At 45.7% G+C, this 21335-nt stretch overlaps 1 protein-coding gene across 5 annotated transcripts; it reads left to right on the top strand.

Annotated features, from left to right (window-relative positions):
• The first annotated feature begins 533 nt into the window (after window positions 1-533).
• LOC307079530 (sodium- and chloride-dependent GABA transporter 2-like) lies at window positions 534-18324 on the top strand. Of its 5 annotated transcripts, XR_013812057.1 has the most exons (16): window positions 10071-10119; window positions 13093-13292; window positions 13561-13695; window positions 14080-14220; window positions 14387-14468; window positions 14746-14878; window positions 14966-15100; window positions 15179-15282; window positions 15906-16030; window positions 16177-16289; window positions 16375-16512; window positions 16618-16720; window positions 16826-16926; window positions 17227-17397; window positions 17804-17919; window positions 18009-18088. XR_013812057.1 is itself a non-coding variant. In XM_079741933.1 (15 exons), exons 2-15 carry the CDS (start codon window positions 13115-13117, stop codon window positions 18141-18143), a joined length of 1794 nt encoding a protein of 597 aa, XP_079598059.1. In that variant the 5' UTR covers window positions 534-609; window positions 13093-13114; the 3' UTR covers window positions 18144-18324. The 5 variants fall into 5 exon arrangements, 4 of the variants coding, with proteins under 4 accessions (XP_079598059.1, XP_079598057.1, XP_079598060.1 ...); XM_079741933.1 differs by lacking the exons at window positions 10071-10119; window positions 17804-17919 and adding an exon at window positions 534-609 and having other exon boundaries at window positions 18009-18324; XM_079741931.1 differs by lacking the exon at window positions 17804-17919 and having other exon boundaries at window positions 18009-18324.
• Window positions 18325-21335: the final 3011 nt, after the last annotated feature.

Here is a 21335-nt window from a genome sequence, read left to right as displayed (position 1 = left end):
CTGAAATATTTTTTGTAGCCGCAAATAATACTCAATTTAGAAATAATGATGTCACCCAAACATCATCAACTAATAGTGTGCTTGATTTTGCATTGGAACCTGCTGGAGTCGTCGCATTCCTTTTAAAAAAGGCTCTGAAATGTGTAAGAAAACAATTTAGATCATATTGTAATTTTTTAATTCGTATGGATGCATGGAATGAATTTAATGAGTTGCAATAAACTTGAAACAGTGATTGCTACTTTATTCCTCTTGCATTTCATTCATTTCGTCTGTACTTAAAAAAAAAGCAAGTATGACACACCCCTTATTGAACTGCTAATAACTATCTGCTATAAATGTATCAGTTTTAAACAACTATTTACATAATGTGCATCAAATTATTTGAATTTATGCAATACTCGAATATTTAAAAATAAATTTAAAAATGAAGCAATCTGATGGTACAGCCCTTGAATCTGTGTGAGAGAGAGAGAGCGAGAGGGAGGGAGGGAGAGTGAGAGGACAGGTTTTGCTAGTTCCATGAGAGGAAAGGTTTCGCTGGCTTAAGTAGCCTCTGGGACCAGATTCAAGGTTTCATTCAACCCAAGCTGTGCTGAGGAGCAACAGGTAAGTTTTAATTTATTTTTCTTTATCGCTAAGAAGAAATGTGTATATTGCCATCTTTGAAAATGTTTATATATATATATATATATATATATATATATGCGTCTAGATTAAGTAACATAGTACAAAACTATTATCATTGTATGTATTGATGCATTTTTCTGTTCGCTCTCCACCTTGTTGACATTTGTGGGAAATTGGCTCTGCGTCCACATATATTGTGGACTCCAGCTGTAGACTGTCTAATCTTGCTTCAGCAATGTAGCACCCAGTGACATAAGGACCCCATTATTATTCACATGAATACAGGGCACGGTCCAGTCCGATCGCTCTACATTCATTGAAATGTTTTGGAAATATTACATGACATGCCATTATACCAATCTACAAAAATTCACATTAGACATAAATACCTAAATTACATGTTATTGAAACCTTTTCCAATTGATAAAAGATTGCAAAGTTTTCAGTTTCACTCTAGGTCTTTGTAGAGTAGGCTTGCATAGTACAGACCGGTTTTGTTTAAAGAACAATGAAGCTTAAGAGAAACCGAACCATTGAGTGTCAACAAAGTGACACCTGACACCTGGGCCTCGTTAACCGAGAACGATGGATCTTGGATCATCAAATCGATCATCAAACTTCATCAAACGCTCGTACGATCATTCTCACAATCATTCTTGCGAACCATCGTGAATTTCTTTGGAGCGTTTCCCGAAACTCCTCTTAACATGAACGCGCGTTCGCTGCACTCACGGCGTTCGTAGGATTGTACCTGTCCACTGACACGGTGTTGAAACGGGCTACGAAGCAGGGGGAGACACAGGAATGTCGCAGGAAAATGGGCTTCAAAAGGGTTAAAATAAATCCCCATCAAGGCCATTAGCAGATTAGCCTACGAAAAGAATAGACTGCAATAATATGAATGTTAATGATATTGTAATGACCACAGGCGAGGTAGTGAGCGAAGTAAGTCCATAGGAGCTTTATTAGATTCCTCAAAAGGACGGACAGGCGCAGCTCAACCGGAACACTCAACAACCGGAAACCCCCGGGACCCCCCTCTCAGAAGGCCCGCCCCTTCCTCCCAAACCCTGTGACGCTACATTACCCCCCCTTCACAAAGTTCCTCGCCCCGAGGAATCACTGAAAAAACAGCCCCCAGAATAAACGTAACTTCCCTTAAACATGACGTGCTTAAACCCCCCCCCCCCCCCCCCCCACATAACAACAGGCACAACGCTGAACAAAATTACTAAACTCATCCTACAGATAGCAAACAAAGTCTTTTAAGTGCCCTGGTGGCCCCCTGGGCCGTCGAGAACCCCCTCCCCGGGCCTCGGGTACAAAGGGAATGGTTCTTCAGCACCTGGGAGGGGGCGGGGGGGCGGGGGGCAAAGGGTATCGGATACAGGGGAGGGCCGGTTATCCCCGCCAGCTGGGGTAAAGGCGTCCGACCGAGGCCCCGCCGGTGTCGCCGGGGGGGTGGGCTTTGAGGCGGCAGGGCGGCAGCGAGGGGCAACGGGACCCCCCTGGGCCAGTGGGGAGGCACCCCCTTGGTACGGAGCCAGTCTGTCTCTGTGTAGTGCCACCCTTCTTCCTTTAGGTGGTAGGTGCAACCGGTACACCACTTCACCCAGCCTCTCCAGAACTCGACAGGGGCCCACCCAAGGACTGTCCAGTTTAGGGCATCTCCCCTTCTTCCTTTGGGGATTGAACACCCAAACTAGCTCTCCCGCCTGGAAATGCCGGCCTTTGCTTTTTATGTCGTAATTCCTTTTCTGCCTCACCCCTGCCCTCTGCTGTTGCTCCTGGGCAAATAGGTGGGCCGACTCCAGGCGATCTTGGAGTCTCCTGGCATACTCAGGGCCAGGGGAACAGTCTGGGGCATCCGGCAGACGACCGAATGCCAACTCCGCCGGGGTACGAAGCTCCCTTCCTAGCATGAGAAGGGAAGGCGTGCATGACGTAGACTCCTGCACAGCGGTGCGGCAAGCCATGAGAACCAGAGGAAGGTGGTTATCCCAGTCTCTCTGGTGCTGGGAGGTGAGGATGGCCAGCTGTTGGCCCATGGTGCGGTGGAAGCGCTCCACCAGTCCATCACTCTGCGGCCTCTGGGGAGTGGTGCGGGTCTTATGGATGCCCAGGCGCTCACACATAGCGGAGAACACCCGGGACTCAAAATTTCTCCCCTGGTCGCTATGCAATGTCTCTGGCACCCCAAAACGGCTGAACATGCCTTCCAACAGGGCGTCGGCCACGGTCTCAGCTTCCTGATAGGGGATGGCATAGGCTTCGGGCCACTTGGAGAAGTAGTCGACGGCAGTGAGAACGAAGCGGTTGCCACGGTCCGAGCGGGGCAGCGGCCCCACCACATCCACCGCCACCCTCTCCATAGGCGCGCCCACCAGAAACTGCTGAAGGGGAGCATGTGAGCGCCCGGTGGGGCCCTTCCGTGCGGTGAAGGGGTCACACCGACGGCAAAAGTCCTCGACATCCCTCCGGGACCGGCCCCAGTCAAAACCCTGGCGTAGGCGTCGGAGTGTCTTAGCAACCACAAAGTGCCCTGACCCTGCGGCTCCATGCATGGCCTCGAGCACAGCCCCCTGTAGGCCCTTGGGAACCACAACCTGCCACCTTTCTTCGCCCGTTGCCGGCTCCTTCCAGGCCTGCTGCAGCACGCCCCGGCAGAGGCGCAGAGCCCCGAACTTGGTCCACAGTCCCTTGACATCTCTGGAGAGGGCGGCCACCTCCTCCCACGGTGGTTTTCGCTGCACCTCCACCCACTGCAACACCGGCTGAAGGTCGGTATCCTGCTCCTGCTGCTTTCTCCAATCGCCTCCATCTATGGTCTCCAACCCTCGGCAGATGACCTCCAACTGCCGCACCGCGGCGCATCCCTCCTCCTCTGCCCGCAGCTCTCTCTCGCGGGCCTCCTTCCTCTCGCAGCAGCGACACCCCTCGGCAGCGCAGGGCCGCCGAGAGAGTGCGTCGGCGTTGGTGTGTCGGGCTCCAGCCCGGTGTTCCACTCGGAAGACGTAGGCCTGGAGTTCCTCCAACCACCTGGCCACCTGCCCTTCCGGCTCTTTGAAGGTCATGAGCCACTGGAGAGCAGAGTGGTCAGTCCTCACTGTAAAAGGCAGGCCGCAGAGGTAGTACCTGAAGTGACGGATGGAGAGCACTACGGCCAAGAGCTCTCTGCGGGTAACGCAGTAACGCCGCTCCCCCTTGTTAAAGGCCCGGCTAAAGTACGCCACCACTCTCTCTCCATCGGGCCCCACTTGGGAGAGCACCCCTCCCACCCCGACGCCACTAGCATCGGTGTCTGGCATGAACGGCAGCGAGGGGTCAGCTGGGGCCAGCACGGGGGACTCGCTCAGGGCACGCTGAAGGCTGGTGAACGCCCCCTGGCACTGCTCAGTCCACAGGAAAACACTGTCCTTTTGTAGCCGCCTGTACAGAGGAGCAGCCAAGCATGAAAAACCCTGCACAAACTTCCGGTAATACGGTCACCCCATTCACCGGCCTGTAGTCCGGGCAGAGCCGCCAGGTGCCGTTCTTTTTGGGGACCATAACGACAGCGGACGCCCAAGGACTGTCACAAGGCTCAATTACGCCTGCCTGCAGCATGTCCTCCACCGCTTGGTCACACGCCTCCTGACGTGCCAAAGGGAGACGACGCGGTCGACACTTGATAGGCCTGGCCTCCCCAGTGTCGATCTCGTGTAGCACCAAGGGAGTCCGGCCCACGTCATCCTCCCCCATAGCAAAACTGTCCTGGAACTCCAGCAGCAACTGCCACAACCGCTCCTGCTGCTGGTCGTCCAGCCCCTCCCGGTTCTTTAGCCATATCTCCCTCATGGTCGGCGGCGACGCCCCCCCCCTTCAGTCGTCGTGACTGGGCCTGGGCTGCTTGGGGCACATACAGTGGGGCAAAAAAGTATTTAGTCAGCCACCAATTGTGCAAGTTCTCCCACTTAAAAAGACGAGAGAGGCCTGTAATTTTCATCATAGGTAAACCTCAGCTATGAGAGACAAAATGAAAAAAGAAAATCTAAAAAATGACATTGTCTGATTTTTAAAGAATTTATTTGCAAATTATGGTGGAAAATAAGTATTTGGTCAATAACAAAAGGTCATCTCAATACTTTGTTACATGCCCTTTGTTGGCAATGACAGAGGTCAAACGTTTTCTGTAAGTCTTTACAAGGTTTTCATACACTGCTGCTGGTATTTTGGCCCATTCCTCCATGCAGATCTCCTCTAGAGCAGTGATGTTTTTGGGCCTTCGCTGGGCAACACAGACTTTAAACTTCCTCCAAAGATTTTCTATGGGGTTGAGATCTGGAGACTGGTTAGGCCACTCAAGGACCTTGAAATGCTTCTTACGAAGCCACTCCTTCGTTGCCCGGGCGGTGTGTTCGGGGTCATTGTCATGCTGAAAGACCCAGCCACGTTTCATCTTCAGGGCCCTTGCTGATGGAAGGAGGTTTTCACTCAAAATCTCACGATACATGGCCCCATTCATTCTTTCCGTCACACGGATCAGACGTCCTGGTCCCTTGGCAGAAAAACAGCCCTAAAGCATGATGTTTCCACCCCCATGCTTCACTGTAGGTATGGTGTTCTTTGGATGCAACTCAGCATTCTTTCTCCTCCAAACACGACGAGTTGAGTTTTTACCAAAAAGTTATATTTTGGTTTCATCTGACCATATGACATTCTCCCAATCCTGTTCTGGATCATCCAAATGCTCTCTAGCAAACTTCAAACGGGCCCGGACATGCACTGGCTTTAGCAGGGGGACACGTCTGGCACTGCAGGATTTGAGTCCCTGGCGGCGTAGTGTGTTAGTGATGGTAGCCTTTGTTACTTTGGTCCCAGCTCTCTGGAGGTTATTCACTAGGTCCCCCCGTGTGGTTCTGGGATTTTTGTTCACCGTTCTTGTGATCGTTTTGACCCCACAGGATGAGATCTTGCGTGGAGCCCCAGATCGAGGGAGATTATCAGTGGTCTTGTATGTATTCCATTTCCTAATAATTGCTCCCACAGTTGATTTCTTCACACCAAGCTGCTTACCTATTGCAGATTCAGACTTCCCAGGCTGGTGCAGGTCTACAATTGTGTTTCTGGTGTCCTTTGACAGCTCTTTGGTCTTGGCCATAGTGGAGTTTGGAGTGTGACTGTTTGAGGTTGTGGACAGGTGTCTTTTATACTGATAAGGAGTTCAAACATGTGCCATTAATACAGGTAAACAGCCTCTTAAAGAAGAAGAAATTACAGGTCTGTGACAGCCAGAAATCTTGCTGGTTTGTAGGTGACCAAATACTTATTTTCCACCATAATTTGCAAATAAATTCTTAAAAAATCAGACAATGTGATTTTCTGGATTTTTTTTTTCATTTTGTCTCTGATAGCTGAGGTTTACCTATGATGAAAATAACAGGCCTCTCTCGTCTTTTTAAGTGAGAGAACTTGCACAATTGGTGGCTGACTAAATACTTTTTTGCCCCACTGTAAGTCCTGGGAAAAGTTACGGACACCACGGGTAGGGGATCGCTGACTTCGGGCTCTACTGCACACACTGCCGCCGAGATGGAACCCACGGGCGGCCCCGAACCTGAGCCAGTGGGCAACAAAGCGATCACAGGCCCCCCTCGGAAGCTCACCGTGCCCCCGTCCAGATCGAGTCGGCAACCTGTGGCCTTCAAAAAGTCACAGCCCAGAATACATGGGTCCTGCACCGCTGCTACCCACACTGGCTGACGTACGTCCTTTCCCCCCACAGTCAATGTAAGTAGCCCCGTACCTTTCATCGGGGCCAGCCCCCCTGTGGCCGTGCGCAGCTGCACGTCAGTGGGCTCCAACCGAATCCACTCCGGGCACACGTCTGGTCTGAGCACCTTCACTGATGAACCGGTATCCACCAGGGCCGAACACGGCACCCCCTCCACGGCCACAGAAACATAGCATGAATCCCCGTCACCGAGTCGACCCACCACCATCGCCGTCCTTGAAGCTTCGATGACGTCTGCTTCTGGGGGAAGTGGGTCTTGGCTCCCCCGCCTGTGCTGACGTGGCCCCTCCGTTTCTGGAACAGCTGGGGCGGGGGGAGCGGGGGAAGAACTGTTTAAGGTCCGCACATCCCCCCCTGTGCGGGCCCTGTTGCGTTTCCCGGACCCGCGCGTGTGGGGCAATCTCTGACCAAATGTCCGGGTTGGCCACAGCCCCAACAGGCTCTTTGGTCGGGACGCTGTCGAATGCGTGACGGCTGCAGTGATATGGCCCTTATCAGTTCCGTAATTTCTGTCGCCCACGCCGGCTTTTCCTCCGCCACCGGGCCCTGGGCTGCTCCCCCTGCCGGATAACTCCCTCTCGGGCCCCCCTCAGTGACTGCGCCCCACACGATTTCCCTCTCCACGGCCATCTCCAAAGCCGACTGAAGAGAAATTGGGTGCTGTAATTGCACTTGAACCCGCAGCTCCAGAGGAAGGAGGGCTCTGATGAACTGGTCCCGTGCCAACTCGCTCTGCACGCTGGGGGGCATGTGTGCATATGCCCTACGTGTCAGGCTCTCAATGTCATTAGCCAACACCCTCAGCGACTCCCCCGGCTTCCTGCAGCGGTTACCAAGCTCATTACGAAGGAGCTCCGGCTTCACACATTGTCCAAACCGCCTCTGCAAGGCCCCCACTAAGGCTCCGTAATCCCGTCTCTCCCCCGGTGAAAGCAGCAGCAGGCACGACAACGCGTCGTCTGTGAGGCACAAAGCCAGCTGCAATGCTTTAGCCTCTACTGTCCATCCCCCAGCGTCAGCCAGCAGTTCAAATTGAGCATGAAACGCCTCCCAGTCAGACCTACCGGAGTACTTAGGCGTCTTAACCGAAACGGCGGCAACTGGGACATGGGGGGCGGCAACTGGAACATGGGCGCCGCCATGTCTGTTTACCTCCCGAGCCGCGTGCTCCCGCTCCGGGCGCGCGGGAAGAGAAGACAACCCTGCGTCGGCCGCCAGCTTCCTTGCAGCTTCTCTCAACCCCTCTCTGGCCTCTTGGGAAGCTCTGCGAAACTCCCCATATGCGTCCTCTGTCCATCCGAACGCACCAGTCTCCTGCTCCACCTCCTCCTCTTTCACTTTCGGAAAAGACATGACCGACGCAAACTAACCGACACACTGAAACTAACGCTGTAGCCCGACCGCGACGTAAATCCAAAGTAGCCCTCCGCTTGGACGCACAACTCTCCACCCACTCCCGTCGTTTGTTCACTTCTGACACCAATGTAATGACTACAGGCGAGGTAGTGAGCGAAGTAAGTCCATAGGAGCTTTATTAGATTCCTCAAAAGGACAGACAGGCGCAGCTCAACCGGAACACTCAACAACCGGAAACCCCCGGGACCCCCCTCTCAGAAGGCCCGCCCCTTCCTCCCAAACCCTGTGACGCTACAATATTAAAACACAATTGATTAGGCCTAGGCCGACATATGCTATATCAGTCCTAATCCTGAACGCACTGTGCATACATTTTCTCACAGCATTTCCCCCCACCCCCCCGAAATAATTTCCATATTGCAAAAATCCAAAATAGCTTGTGTGACAACTACATTTATCTTAATGTGCTGATTTCTGACACATACTTTGCGCAGCAAAGAGAGCCGACTTTATCTGATTCCACATAAGGTTTCATTGATTGGCTCTCTCGTCTAGAATATTTGTAGACATTAAAAATGCAACGTTCCATTCATTCATTATCATTCAAACGCAGAGGCTAGGCATTGACACACGGCTATTTCTGACCTGATTAAGAGACCTTGGTCTAGATCCTGCCCCTATTGTTGGGCAGGATGAAGTAGGCTATAGGCAGGGTTCGAGTTCTGATTCCATCTCTGTGGGGGTCTCTTAAAGTTGTTGGAGGGGGGGGATATAGGACGTAAATATAGGCTATTATGACACGGCTCTTCTAAATGCCGTGGAACGCTCCGTTCACTTGCATGGGACCTTCACAACAACGCCAGCGTCTTCGGTTGCTAAGCGACGTCAACGTCTTTGGCTAACTGTCTCTCTGCTGATCAACCCTACGAATAGTAACAAATAAATTGTCAAAAGACACCTTGTGAAGTTATTTTTTCGTTTGGCAAGTAGCCGCTCATTATCGAAAATAAGCCCCTTCAGGTCGAAGCAAGACACCTCCGTTTCGCGTCGGTGTCCGGTTCGCCCTGTTTCGGCTTATTTACCCGATAATGACCGGCGTTCTATTACCCCTTACTTAACGTCAATATTACTCTGCATGTGGAACGGAAAATAGCTTATTTGTAATTACAATATTATGCTGCTGTATTTTAAGAGACCCCCACAGATATTTGAGTTTGCCGCTTTCATGGGAGCCAGACCACTGGCTCCCATGAAAACTGACGTTCGTTACCAACGATGCTTTCGGGAAACGTTATGAAAACTGTACGATGCTCGTACAACGCACTTCACGATCCACTTAGACTAACGATGCTTTCGGGAAACTGGGCCCTGGAGCATAATGACCATTAGCCATGTGAACATCGTGATAACGTGACCTCACACTCTGTTCCGCTTCACGGGTCAGTCTGGACCGGAGCCATCCACATAGATTTCAATTGGCAGTTGATTGGCCCGGTTACATCATCTACACAGTCCCTGATTGGCCCGGTTACATCATCTACACAGTCCCTGATTGGCCCGGTTACATCATCAACACAGTCCCTGATTGACCCAGTTACATCGTCAACACAGTCCCTGATTGGCCCAGTTACATTGTCATTTCAGGAAATTTATGATCGGTGACTAGAGGTCTAAATCGATCGGTGTAGCAAAACAGAATGCCAAATAGCATTCTGTTAGAATAGAATGTCCCCATGCTAAATAGCAAGGGGCTAGGAGTAGCACAAGTTTAACAGATAACTTTCTGGATAACAATATTACTATCTTAAAGCCATGATTTCTGTTCAAATCATCCCAACTGTAACATTTTGATTAACCTGTGCTGTGTTCCGATAACCATACTTCCATGAGTACACTTAAACGTAGTACACTATCCGCACCTAAGTGCGCAGATTTTCAGATGTCAGTGTTGTTCCAAATCGAATACTCTGTGGTGCACAAACTGGAAATTACGTTAGCGACTGCCGCCGCGGCTCGTCACCTGCCCAAAACATCCCGCTTTGAACGATGAACCCTTTGTGCCTAGCCAGGGTCGGCCCTGTACACCTGGGGGCCCTAAGCAGGATAATTTTGGGGCCCTGCTTTGTGATTGATACAGTAGTTTTGCCACAGAGAACAACCAACTGTATGCATGATTAGCCGCCATTATTTTACTACTTATTAAGTATACTCATTGAAACAGTCAAAGTAAAGCTTACATACTGCATAATTGTCAAACTTGACATACATAATATTGATTCTCAAAATGAAGAGGTCTAACCCCTCTGGTGTGCAGGGATGAAAATGCAAAAAAGAAGAAGAAAAGAAAGCCCAGTATAGAGGTAAGTGACCTCAACCATTGTAGTGTCAAACTAAATAGTATTGTGCATCACCTAATATTGCTACCACTCAGCTATCGCTTGCGACTGTTAACCTACTTTGCTAAATTGCTACATATTACTAGCTAACATAACTGATAACCTACATGATTGTAAATGTGAAATGACCAGCGTTTTTTTAATTGGCCAGATGCACTCAGGCAATATTTGCAGAGCCCAGCACCTGCAGGAGAAATTACACCTGATCCTTCATGTTCACCTCTCTCTGAACTTTGCAAGTACAACTAGTACTTTTGTTGCTGTTTTTGCCATTAGGAAGTCTAAACGAGCGTAATTCTAATGCTGCGTCAATTTGGTGAAAAGAAATGCCAGCTACAATTGTTCAGCTATAATTTGAGATAGGCAAAGAACTTTTCTCTTTTAATTTTGTAGTGGTACGTACAGCACTTTTGTTTGTAGTTTGAGTGTATAGTTAATCCAGTTTATGGGTCATAAACTGGCACACATAAAAGTGTCCATAGAGTGTGCTTAAGAGCTTTTGCACAGTTTATGGAGTTCAGCCATTGTCATAATTTGTAAAATATCCTTGAACAATCTTTGTAGCATTTTTCTATGTGCATTTATTAGACTTGATCCATTTTGCTTATTTCTTAATATTTAATTTCATGTCAAATATTCTTGAGCATCATAAATGTATGTATGGAGATTGTTTATGTATGTTTATGTATGTATATAAGTTATTTAAAATAATGAAAAAGAAAATGTTCTGAAACGTTCTGTTGTTTTCTGTCCATGCATCATACGTCGTAGTATAGCAGAGCTATAAGTGGGTGAAAAACTGCCAAGCAAAGTAAAGGTAAATCAGTTAGCATGTGTCTTCAGTGTTGTTTAGTATAGTATTGTGAATTAACAGGGCAAAGCTTCGCTCGCTATGGGAACGGGGGGCGCAAAACTCAATCTCGCCTAGGGCTACCACAGGGCTAGAACCGGCCCTGGGGGAGAGAGCGGGAGAGAGGCGATGTCGGACAAAGGTAGCGAGCTTCATTTAGCTTCGTCATGTACTGTATCGTCATCATCGGTGTTGCCGGTTTGGGATCAGTCAAACGAGCGCCTGCGTTGAATCAAACATCATGTTCCTTGCTTGTTGCCCTCTCAGCAACACCGAGCATTACATTAACATTACATTAACAAACAGGGTTGCCAGGTCAGTCAGAAGCAGGTAATTTTAGGTTATCATGATCAGACCTCTATACAGTCTATGGGACAGAGACAGTTGAAATTCTTAATTCCACCATTGTTTTCTTATACTAATATGAGCTGTATGTTTATGTTTCCTTTCTTGTTAAGTAAATTGCTTTGTGTTGTCGTGTTCTTGAAGAAAGTAGTTCAATCCGGGTCGCTTTCAACTTACTTTATTTGTTTAAGTATTTCGGTGTGGTAACTATGAAGCAAAAGGAGGGAATTGTATTTAACACGCTTGGAGAGAAATACCGCAGAGCTATCTTCGAGACCCGGGGGGCTTTCCCCGGGGCTCTCAACGGGGCTGCCATATGTCTCTGACCTCATGTGACTCCCGCTCCCCGTTTGTATCAAGTACGCGTGGCCTATGTGAAGTAGGAGTGGCCTATGTGACGTATTGGCTCTGACTTCCTCACCTGTCTAAAGGTGCTGCCATCTGTGGCTGGAGTAGTTATTGCAGCTTATATGTTGGTCCTGCTCCCCTTGTGGCTATTTATAGTAATGCAGCTTGTGTGTTCGATCCTGCTTCTCTGTGGCTATGTGGGGGCAGCTTATGTGCTTAAAATATGCAACAGGGTATATATAAAAATAATAATAATAATATATATATATATATATATATATATATACATAAAAAATTACAGCGCCCTTGGGGACCCCCTGGCGGTCGGGGGCCCTAAGCGGCCGCTTAGTTTGTGTATAGGAAGGGCCGGCTCTGCGCCTAGCAGCTTAAAAAGCTATAAAACCTACAAATTAACTCCATTAATGCAGTTAATTCCACTATGTGGAAAATGCGCCGATGTTGGCTCAGCCTGGCTCCGCCTCTTCCGCTAGAGAGAGAGAGAGAGAGAGAGACCCCAAATGTATTTAAGGGATATTTATTGCATGACAGACATAAGGCAAAAATAAAAGCCAACAGGAATCTAACTTGTTTGAGTCAGTATTTGAAGCTTGGTTCTGTCCAATACAAAATGGCTATGGCTATGTAGCTTAGCTCTCCAACTTTTGATTTTGTGGTTACACCCGCACTGTGCATGTGATCTGACTTTTGTGCGTTTCAGGCAGTGTGATAATTCTGTATTCGGAGTGCAGAACCAGATTTGCAGAGCTCTTTGAGGTGTAGGAAGGTGTGTTTTTTAACTGATAGGAACACAGCATTCTAAATTAATGGATTGTTCATATGTGGGCACTATTGATAAAGGCAAGGCAGTTCCAGCCTGCTCTCAAACAGACGAGGAACCAGCTGCATTCTCATTGGTTCTTACCTAGAAAGTTGCTGCCTTTGTTGGTGGAAGCAAGAAAGCCCCCTGCACCAAAATGCATTTACTAAGGATCTCATCGTTTGATACAGCTTTTAACCAAATAAATACATCATAACAATATTAGGCACTTTTAGACTGAAACAAAACATTTCTATAGTAAAGAAAAAGTCAAAAGATCTGTTTTTTTTTAAATATTTATAAATAAAGGAACACTTACGTGATACCATTCGATTATACAAAGTATGATGAGCATAACTGGCTGAATACTTTTTACTTTTTACATCTCGACATACACAATGCAAAATGTCAACAATTAATTTGGGGTCGGATCAAAACAGGCAAATCATTTAACAACACATCTATTCATAATATGAATATAGTACATCTTAAATCACAAAAATGAGCCGAGATTTATACCTTGTTGTGTGACGTCCTTAAAACGTAGGATACCAAACCCCATGTACATGTGATCCAGGTGGAGCGCTGGGGAGGTTGACATGGAGCAGGGCTACGAGTCGCCAGGGAATGCAGTACAGAGTGGGGACTCTCCAACCAGACCCCCGGAGAGGGAGCAGTGGGCCAATAAAGTACAGTACTTTCTGGCAGTGGCTGGAAACATTGTTGGTCTTGGAAATGTCTGGAGGTTTCCATACCTTTGCTACAAAAACGGTGGTGGTAAGTGTTTATTTGGCTGTTTCACTCAACCTAAGTGGCATTACTGATATGTGCTGAAGATCAAGAAAATCTACTCGTATAACTATTAATTTGCTCACACACTCGCAAAAAAAAGACACACTGAATTTGTGTAGGGGTTAGGCATCTTGCTCTAGGATTGCAATAGCCACAATACTACCCTGCCATAGAAAATATAATAGTATTTGAGATTAAGACCGATCAGATCATTACATTGATGAATGTCATATTTTGTTTCCATCTTTCACAGGGGCCTTCTTCATACCTTACATCTTGTTCCTGATCACCTGCGGGATCCCCCTCTTCTTCCTGGAGACGTCCTTGGGCCAGTTCACTAGCCAGGGGGGAATCACCTGTTGGAAAAAGATATGTCCACTATTTCAAGGTACATTTGGTCTCACGCTCTTGGCGTGTGAGCTGTTAATCCTAATCAAAGTGATGAGTATTTATCGAATGCATACAAGAGTCTCGTCTCTAGCAGAATGGGCCCCCAATCATACTGTCAGAGTTTTTCAACACATTTTCACACAGGAACATTATTTCTTTCCTCAAGGACAGCAGTTGTGCTAGTTAGTGAGATAATAAAGGAAGCATTGAACAAGGGTCCTTAAGAAAAAGCCAACAATATATAAAAACAATATATAACTCACAAGCCATGCTTTCCGAAACAAAACCAGAGGAAGAAAAGGATAAAGCAGCTGGATCTACAAGCTGAAATCCAGCTAAATATTTCTGTAATATCTGTGTGGTTGTGACCATTTCCTGACAGGCCTGGGCTTCGGTAATCAAGTGGTGGTCTTGTACACTGGTGTGTACTACATTGTCATCCTGGCGTGGGCCATTCTCTTTCTCTTCTTCTCCTTCCATGCGGAGCTTCCCTGGGCGACTTGTGGAAACAGTTGGAACACAGGTTCACTTTTATGTTGTCTTTATTATTTATGTACTTTTTTTTAATTGAATTTGTTCTATCAGACACCTGTATTACATGCCATACATATACACATATACACACATACATTGATATAAGTTATTTAAGGGACAATGTAGTACCCCTCCTTTCCTTTTTTACTAACCAGAAACCTGTTTTGAGCATGGTCATAATGGAACCTCGGACGGAGACATCTTGATGGACACATCTTCTGTCATAGAGTTTTGGGAGTAAGTTGAAGGAGTTATAATTCAGTTAAATGCATTTGCAGTGGCGTGCACAAGGAAGGCACAAGGGTTCCTGGGGGTCAACACCCAAATCATGTTCTTTTAGAAAATATGGGTGCAATACACTGTAGAATGCCCTCGAGGTAGAGAAAGCTTAAGTGTAAAGTACTTTTTAGGGTGCCTCTATGAAGGAGAAAATGTTTTAGATTTTCTTCTCTTCCCCTCAAATGGTCTATGCATGCCACATTTTGGCTTTGTCTAATTTATGTTTGTTTAACAGGAGAAGAATATTAGGTTTGTCAGGTGGAATTGAGGAACCTGGCAATGTGCATTGGGATCTTGCCCTTTGTCTACTGCTTGCCTGGGTCATCTGTTACTTTTGTGTCTGGAATGGGGTGAAGACGACAGGAAAGGTATGGTTGAATCTCCAATGATGTCATATAGCAGAATATATGGTTTATTATAATATATTTACATATACACTTGGTTTTCTTTCTCAGATAGTGTATTTCACTGCAACTTTTCCGTATCTGATGCTGTTTGTGTTGCTGGTTCGCGGCCTGACGTTACCAGGGGCTAAAGACGGGATCATCTTCTACCTCTACCCTGACCCGTCCAGACTCATGGATCCACAAGTAGGACCATGATAACACAAGCAATGGTTCCACAAAACTAAAAATTGACCTTTAGCTTTTTCCTTTAATCATTTTCAGGTATGGTTGGATGCTGGCAGCCAGATATTTTATTCCTATGGAATATGCACTGGTGTTTTGACCGCTTTAGGAAGTTACAACAATTACAACAACAACTGCTACAGGTGACTTTAATTAATTATTTATCAATTAACCAATTGTGTATCCAGTGACATTGTTTGCAAAAGATAATTGGACTTCCAATGGCGAATTGAACGGCAGCGTTAGAAGAGTTTTCACCATCTGAACAAGAGGGAACGGTTGTCTGAGAGATGCACCAACCGTAGTAAAACCACCTTCAGAAGCGGGGTACTTTTCATGGATGAGAGATGGGTTCTCGTCTAGAACGAATCCCTTGTGGACACATTCTCATATGCTTAGTTTTTTGTCAACCAATATGAAGCAATGTGGTGTTGAATGTATCTGAAAGATTGGCATACTGTGCCTGCTTTACCGAAAATGTATATTATTAAACATGATATGCAGCATTATCTAAATCATTTTAAACTGGTCTCCATCCATACTCGTATATTTTAAAAACCATTGATGTGTTACAAAAGTTGAACCTGTATGTACAGGTACTTTCACATATCATGTAGGGATCTCTCGACTCTCAACAGTTCCAAAACTGTTGTCAAATGTGGATAATTATATTATATACCAGACCCGTTGTTTGTGTTTTTCCAAAGCATATACTTGCCTCTATTAGAGTTGATTTCAAACTGACACTTGTATTTTAACTTCACAGAGACTGTATCTATCTTTGCCTGTTGAACAGCCTGACCAGCTTTGTAGCTGGCTTTGCCATCTTCTCTGTGCTTGGTTTCATGGCATACGAGCAGGGCGTGGATATTTCCATGGTAGCCGAATCAGGTTAAAAAACACTCAATAAATGTGATATCTGTCATCTTGTCTGCCGCCCAGGGCGTTCTGCTAATGTAAATCAAAGGCTGACTGTGAACTTCTACTGTATGCCTGAGCCTATTGAATGAGTTTCTTACTTACTGAACCACCTCCAGGTCCTGGGCTGGTGTTCATAGCATACCCCCGTGCAGTGTCCATGATGCCTGTACCTCAGCTCTGGGCCGTCTTCTTCTTCATTATGATCATCTTCCTGGGTTTGGACAGTGAGGTAACATCTTTGAACCGTCGATTAATTTAACGTGCAAAATATATCTCTGAAAAAGTAATCCATCATGACTTTCTTTTGATTTCAGTTTGTTAACCAAGAGTCTTTGGTGACGGCGTTATCCGACCTGTATCCCTCAATCTTTAGAACTGGTGTTCGGCGTAAACTCCTTTTGCTTGCCCTCTGTGTTGGAAGCTTCCTCGTTGGTCTTTTGATGGTCACAGATGTGAGGGACATTTTTTTTCAAATACATATTTGTTTTAGGAATATGACCCTGATAGGTTCATCGCGAAAGTCGTGTTTGCATTAATGTTTTTTCTTTTTTATGCAGGGCGGACTGTATGTTTTTCTGCTATTCGACCACTATGCCTGCAGTGGAATGACACTCCTTTTTTTTGCAATTCTCCAGTCTGCATGCGTGGGTTGGGTATATGGTGAGATGTCATGAAGTGTACTGCATATTGAGAGAATGTTCTTCAGGATACATGTACATAATGTAGCTGAATGGATGGCTTACATAAGTCATTCTATTCTTCTAGGTTCAGATCGTCATTATGTCAATATACAGGATATGATTGGCTACCGGCCCTGGCCTTTCATGAAATACTGTTGGCAGTACCTTACTCCAGCGGTCTGCACTGTAAGTAAATTAAAAATGATTACATTAAAGTAAATTAAGATAATAATAATATGTATATTCTTATATGCACTTTATCACTGGTTATTTAACAACCTTCTGGGGTTTTAGTACTCATTGTAGTTTCATCGTGGGAAATCAACACCTCGTTTACATTCTGAACAATTGCACCTTATTCAAAGGTGGAATCCCAAGAATGTTGCAGAATGACCAACAAATAAGCAAGCGTGAATAACACTGAAATAGAAGTACCATCAGCACTTTTAAAGCCTTCATCTTAACCTGTCTCTGATTTCATTTTAGTGCACTCTGGTCTTTTCTTTGGTGAAATATACGCCTCTGAAGTTTAACAACGAATATGAATACCCCTGGTGGGGCTACGTCATCGGCGGGTTCTTGACTCTCTCATCAACCATGTTTGTTCCGCTCTGGATGCTCTACGCCTTGATGGTTACTCCTGGCTCACTAAGCGAGGTATGACGATGCTGTAGAACATTCGGCTAACAGGATAAAATTAAGAGTTGTCATGCATCAGAGCAAGTTATATAATGGAGCATTAAGAACAAAAATATTTAACTAATAGTCTAAATATTGTTGAATTATCTTGGACACCATTAGCCTGGTCCTACCAGACTCTCGTACTTTATTTAATTTGCACAGAGAGTCTGGACCTACTCAATTGACAAACGTTAACTCACTTGAAGGCGGGTGTGTGTTGAAGTTTAAAACTATTGGATCTGCCCATTGCCACTCTGGATCTGCCATAACCAATCGCTAACGTTTGGCCAGGAATCAAGTTGCACACAGGCTGTAAACAAACCAAACACTCTGCGTGATGATGTTCGTCAACGAGAGCTAACTTTAACGTCATTGTTCTCAGCCACTCCCTCTGTTCGCTGATTGGACGCAGAAAATTTGGACAGAGAAAACCCACTGACATACCGCAGACCCAGATGTAGTACTGAAGGGAAATTTATATTGAGCGGAAGTACTTAGGTGGGCGGAGCCAGGCTAAGACACCATAGCCAAATTTTAGAACTATGGATAGGTTGCTTAGGAATGTTTGTTGGCATGCTTTCCACCAGAGAGTCACAGCGCTGTGCATGCCAGCGAAGGACCTGCCATCCCCGCCAACCAAGAAGGCCTCCAAGCATGAGGTGTTCCAGACCTTCACAGAGCTACACACACTGCGCACCAGTTCCAGCCGATCCAACCGCTGAATCATACTAGAAATGAGTAGATAGAGATACCATTTTTAACATTTTTTACCATTTTTTTTTATGTTGTACAATGGCAATGCCTTTATTTTAAAACTGTTGAATAAATTGTGATATACTGTTGTGGTAAAGGTTAAATACGTTTTTTATTCAGAGAAACAAGGTAAACTGCCATTAAAGTGTAATTCCGGCAAAAATTGAACCCAGGGTCTTTGTTTTGACACGTAAACCCATAAAATAAGATTCTTTTTTCATAGAAAATCGAGTATAGAGTTTGCCCGTCGCAATGTTTGGCTTCTATGTTATTAGCTTGGGGCGGTGAGTTTCGCGGTATAGGCATTTTTTAACCACTAATTTTGCTAAAAATAGCACCAAACCTTTGCAGTAGCATGACTAGGGTTCCAACACATAAAAGGAAGCACCAACAACTTATGCCGTAATCCATTTGGATGGTACGCCGGTACGCGCAAGTTGTAAGTTGCAATTCTCCCAGCTTTCTTGCGGCATTTCACTGAGGCACGCCTCCTTTGGTCGTAGTATCTCGTTGCTTTGAAAGTAGAGCGAGTTCAGTGAGGCCGAACATAGTACTCAACAAAAATGGCTGCGCCCATAAAGAGATTTATTTTTTTTGTAATTGTATCACGTTGGTCATTTTAATGTAGATTTGAAATGTTTTACACACTTGATTACTTTGTGACTTTATGCCGGTCACCAATTTATGCATTGCACGGTCATGCTGTGCGTGCAATACAATGTAAAATTGTTTTGTTTTTTTTCGAGCTTGTTTGCTAAAGAGGCTAATGTAGCTAACAATAAAAATGACTAGCCAGAGACTATGAGAAACGGGAAGCTACTACGACCAAAAGGGGACGTGCCTCCGCAAATGCCACAAGAAAGCTGGGAGATTTGCAACTTATGACTTGCACGTACCAGTGAACCATCCAAATGGATTACAGTATTAGTTTGCAAACCCAGAGTTTATAAATAAAATACTGTTTTACAAACATTACCGGTAGGTCCATGTTTACAGGAAGTTCAACACAAGTCGGAATGCAACGGAGTTCAGTTCAAGGAGGAAAATTTTATAATTTATAATTTATATTTATAAATAATATATAATGAGTGTACATGTAAATTAAAGGACTTGCATATGTAAGTTTTAATTACAAAATATTTGATCGCTGCAATCAAGGATGGCACGTTGTTGACGGAAGACGCACTGCACATGTGATTGACGCATAGAGTGAAGGACAGCTCCAGCACTGGAGAAGACGACCCGCCTACAGCTTGAAGTCAAGAGAGAGAGATGGTACGTGTTTGTGCTTTCCCCGTCTGCGAAAAAGAAAAAAAAGTTACAACCCAGAAACTTTCCGTAGACGGTTGTGGTACAATGACCGATCTCTGTTAAACCAGTGGCTTATTGTTTTGAATATGGATATTGAGACACCAATCGAGATGCTGATGCAGAAGGATCACTGTGTCTGCAGTGCTTATTTCGATAAGGACAACTTCGTCATTCCTTAAAGAGCTGCTGACCAAAAGAACCCAAAGATAGTATAATTGAAGAAGAATGCTATTCCACGTGTGCAGCAAGTTGCTAAGGATAGACTTGAGGTAAAGTTCTTTGCTTATTTGTGGTGTTATATATGATTTTTCACAATTGGTGTTGGGGAGGATGCATCACGAAACAAAGTTATAAGTCCTTGAAGCCCTAACTTCATTCGAGAAAGTGAAAGATGATCTTGTAAATTGTCCAGGTAAGCTAACCTGGATTTATTGTGTATAAGGATTTGTGGTGGGAATTCAGCCACCATCCCTCACCCATCTCAGCAAGACAGCCACAACCCCCCCTTTTTTGACACCTTGAGGAGCTTCAATCGATAGATTACCATTTGGTTAAAGGGGACATATTATACCACCAGGTGTGAGTGTGATTAGCCTTACAAGCCGTTTAGAAAATCTGCCCCATATGAAATCACTAGTGGGCGTGTCCATCTAGATCTGTGCTGGATAGATCACTCTAGCAGCCTATCCAGTGGACTGAAGTAAACGTTGCTCATCTATCCAGCTGTTCAGTCTACTTCAGATTGATGTAGAAGTGGAAGAATCAGAGACGTCGGAGAACCCAACGCAGTCGTTTGCGATTCATAATATCGTCTGGAGACGCACACAGCTTTTGGCTGTGATAATATGTATTATATGATAGATATCTATGTATTATATGATATTATTTAGATATAGAGCTCCAGGACTGTAACGCAAGTGTTGTACACTTTTTTGTTATTTGGATAACCGTTCTGCTGTTGGTGTTATGGCGCATAACACGTCAGACTCTCATCTATGGTATTTCCACAACGAGACTCTTAGTGGGGTTTATCTCAGCCATGGGTGAGAAGGAATTGGGGGAAAGGAAGTTTGGCTTTGACTCCCTGAAGTATATGAACCACGACATGGAGGAGAAAGTGATTGTTACCCGCGATTGTCTCCCGCTTGAGCCACGCTTCCCGCTGCCCGCTGCCAAGGCAGTAAGGCTCCAGTGGGAGACAATCGCGGGTAACAATCCCTTTCTCCTCCATGTCGTGGTTCAGTCTACTTCAGATTGATGTGGACGTGGAAGAACCAGAGACGTCGGAGAACCTGACGCAGTAGTTTGAGATTCATAATATCGTCTGGAGGCGCGCACAGCTTTTTGCCGTGATAATATATATTATATGATATAGATATCTATGTATAATATGATATTATTTAGATATAGAGCTCCAGGACTCCCGCCGGAGCACCCGGAGTGTTCTAGAATATTTACAGAACACGGCCAAAGGCTGTGTGTGCCTCGCCATTGCGATACATCCACTGTAAACAGAGCGCATGGTACCGTGGCCGCAAGCTGCTCAGGGCCACACCCCTACCCTCCTCCTTGACCCGCCTCACTCCTCCTCATTTGAATTAAAGCTACAGACACCGAAACGGCACGTTTGGGGAATGCTCAATGGGTAATTCTGCACCAGGGCTGAATTTCAGGAACGTCTTCAAATACTGTGTTAGGGGCCCACTAATATCTATATTAAAGCAACCATAAAGTAGCATGCCATGGGACCTTTAACAGAGTTACAAAGTTTTTTGGTTAAAATATCCTTTCCTTTTTAAGTAATTTAACTTGGTAACCGTATTTCTCAGCTTACAATAAAGACTTCTATC

The sequence above is a fragment of the Pollachius pollachius genome (assembly GCF_949987615.1).
Source record: "Pollachius pollachius genome assembly, chromosome: 8".
Taxonomy (NCBI): Eukaryota; Metazoa; Chordata; class Actinopteri; order Gadiformes; family Gadidae; genus Pollachius; species Pollachius pollachius.
The sequence above is the reverse complement of the archived record's forward strand: the minus strand, read 5'-3'. Positions and strand labels throughout refer to the sequence as shown.

Coding starts and splice junctions, on each gene's coding strand:
- LOC307079530 (XM_079741933.1), top strand. CDS start 13,115: ATGGAGCAGGGCTACGAGTCGCCAGGGAATGCAGTACAGAGTGGGGAC. Junction 14,469..14,745: donor TCTGTCATAGAGTTTTGGGA/GTAAGTTGAAGG, acceptor TTTGTTTAACAG/GAGAAGAATATTAGGTTTGT. Junction 15,283..15,905: donor TACAACAACAACTGCTACAG/GTGACTTTAATT, acceptor TTAACTTCACAG/AGACTGTATCTATCTTTGCC.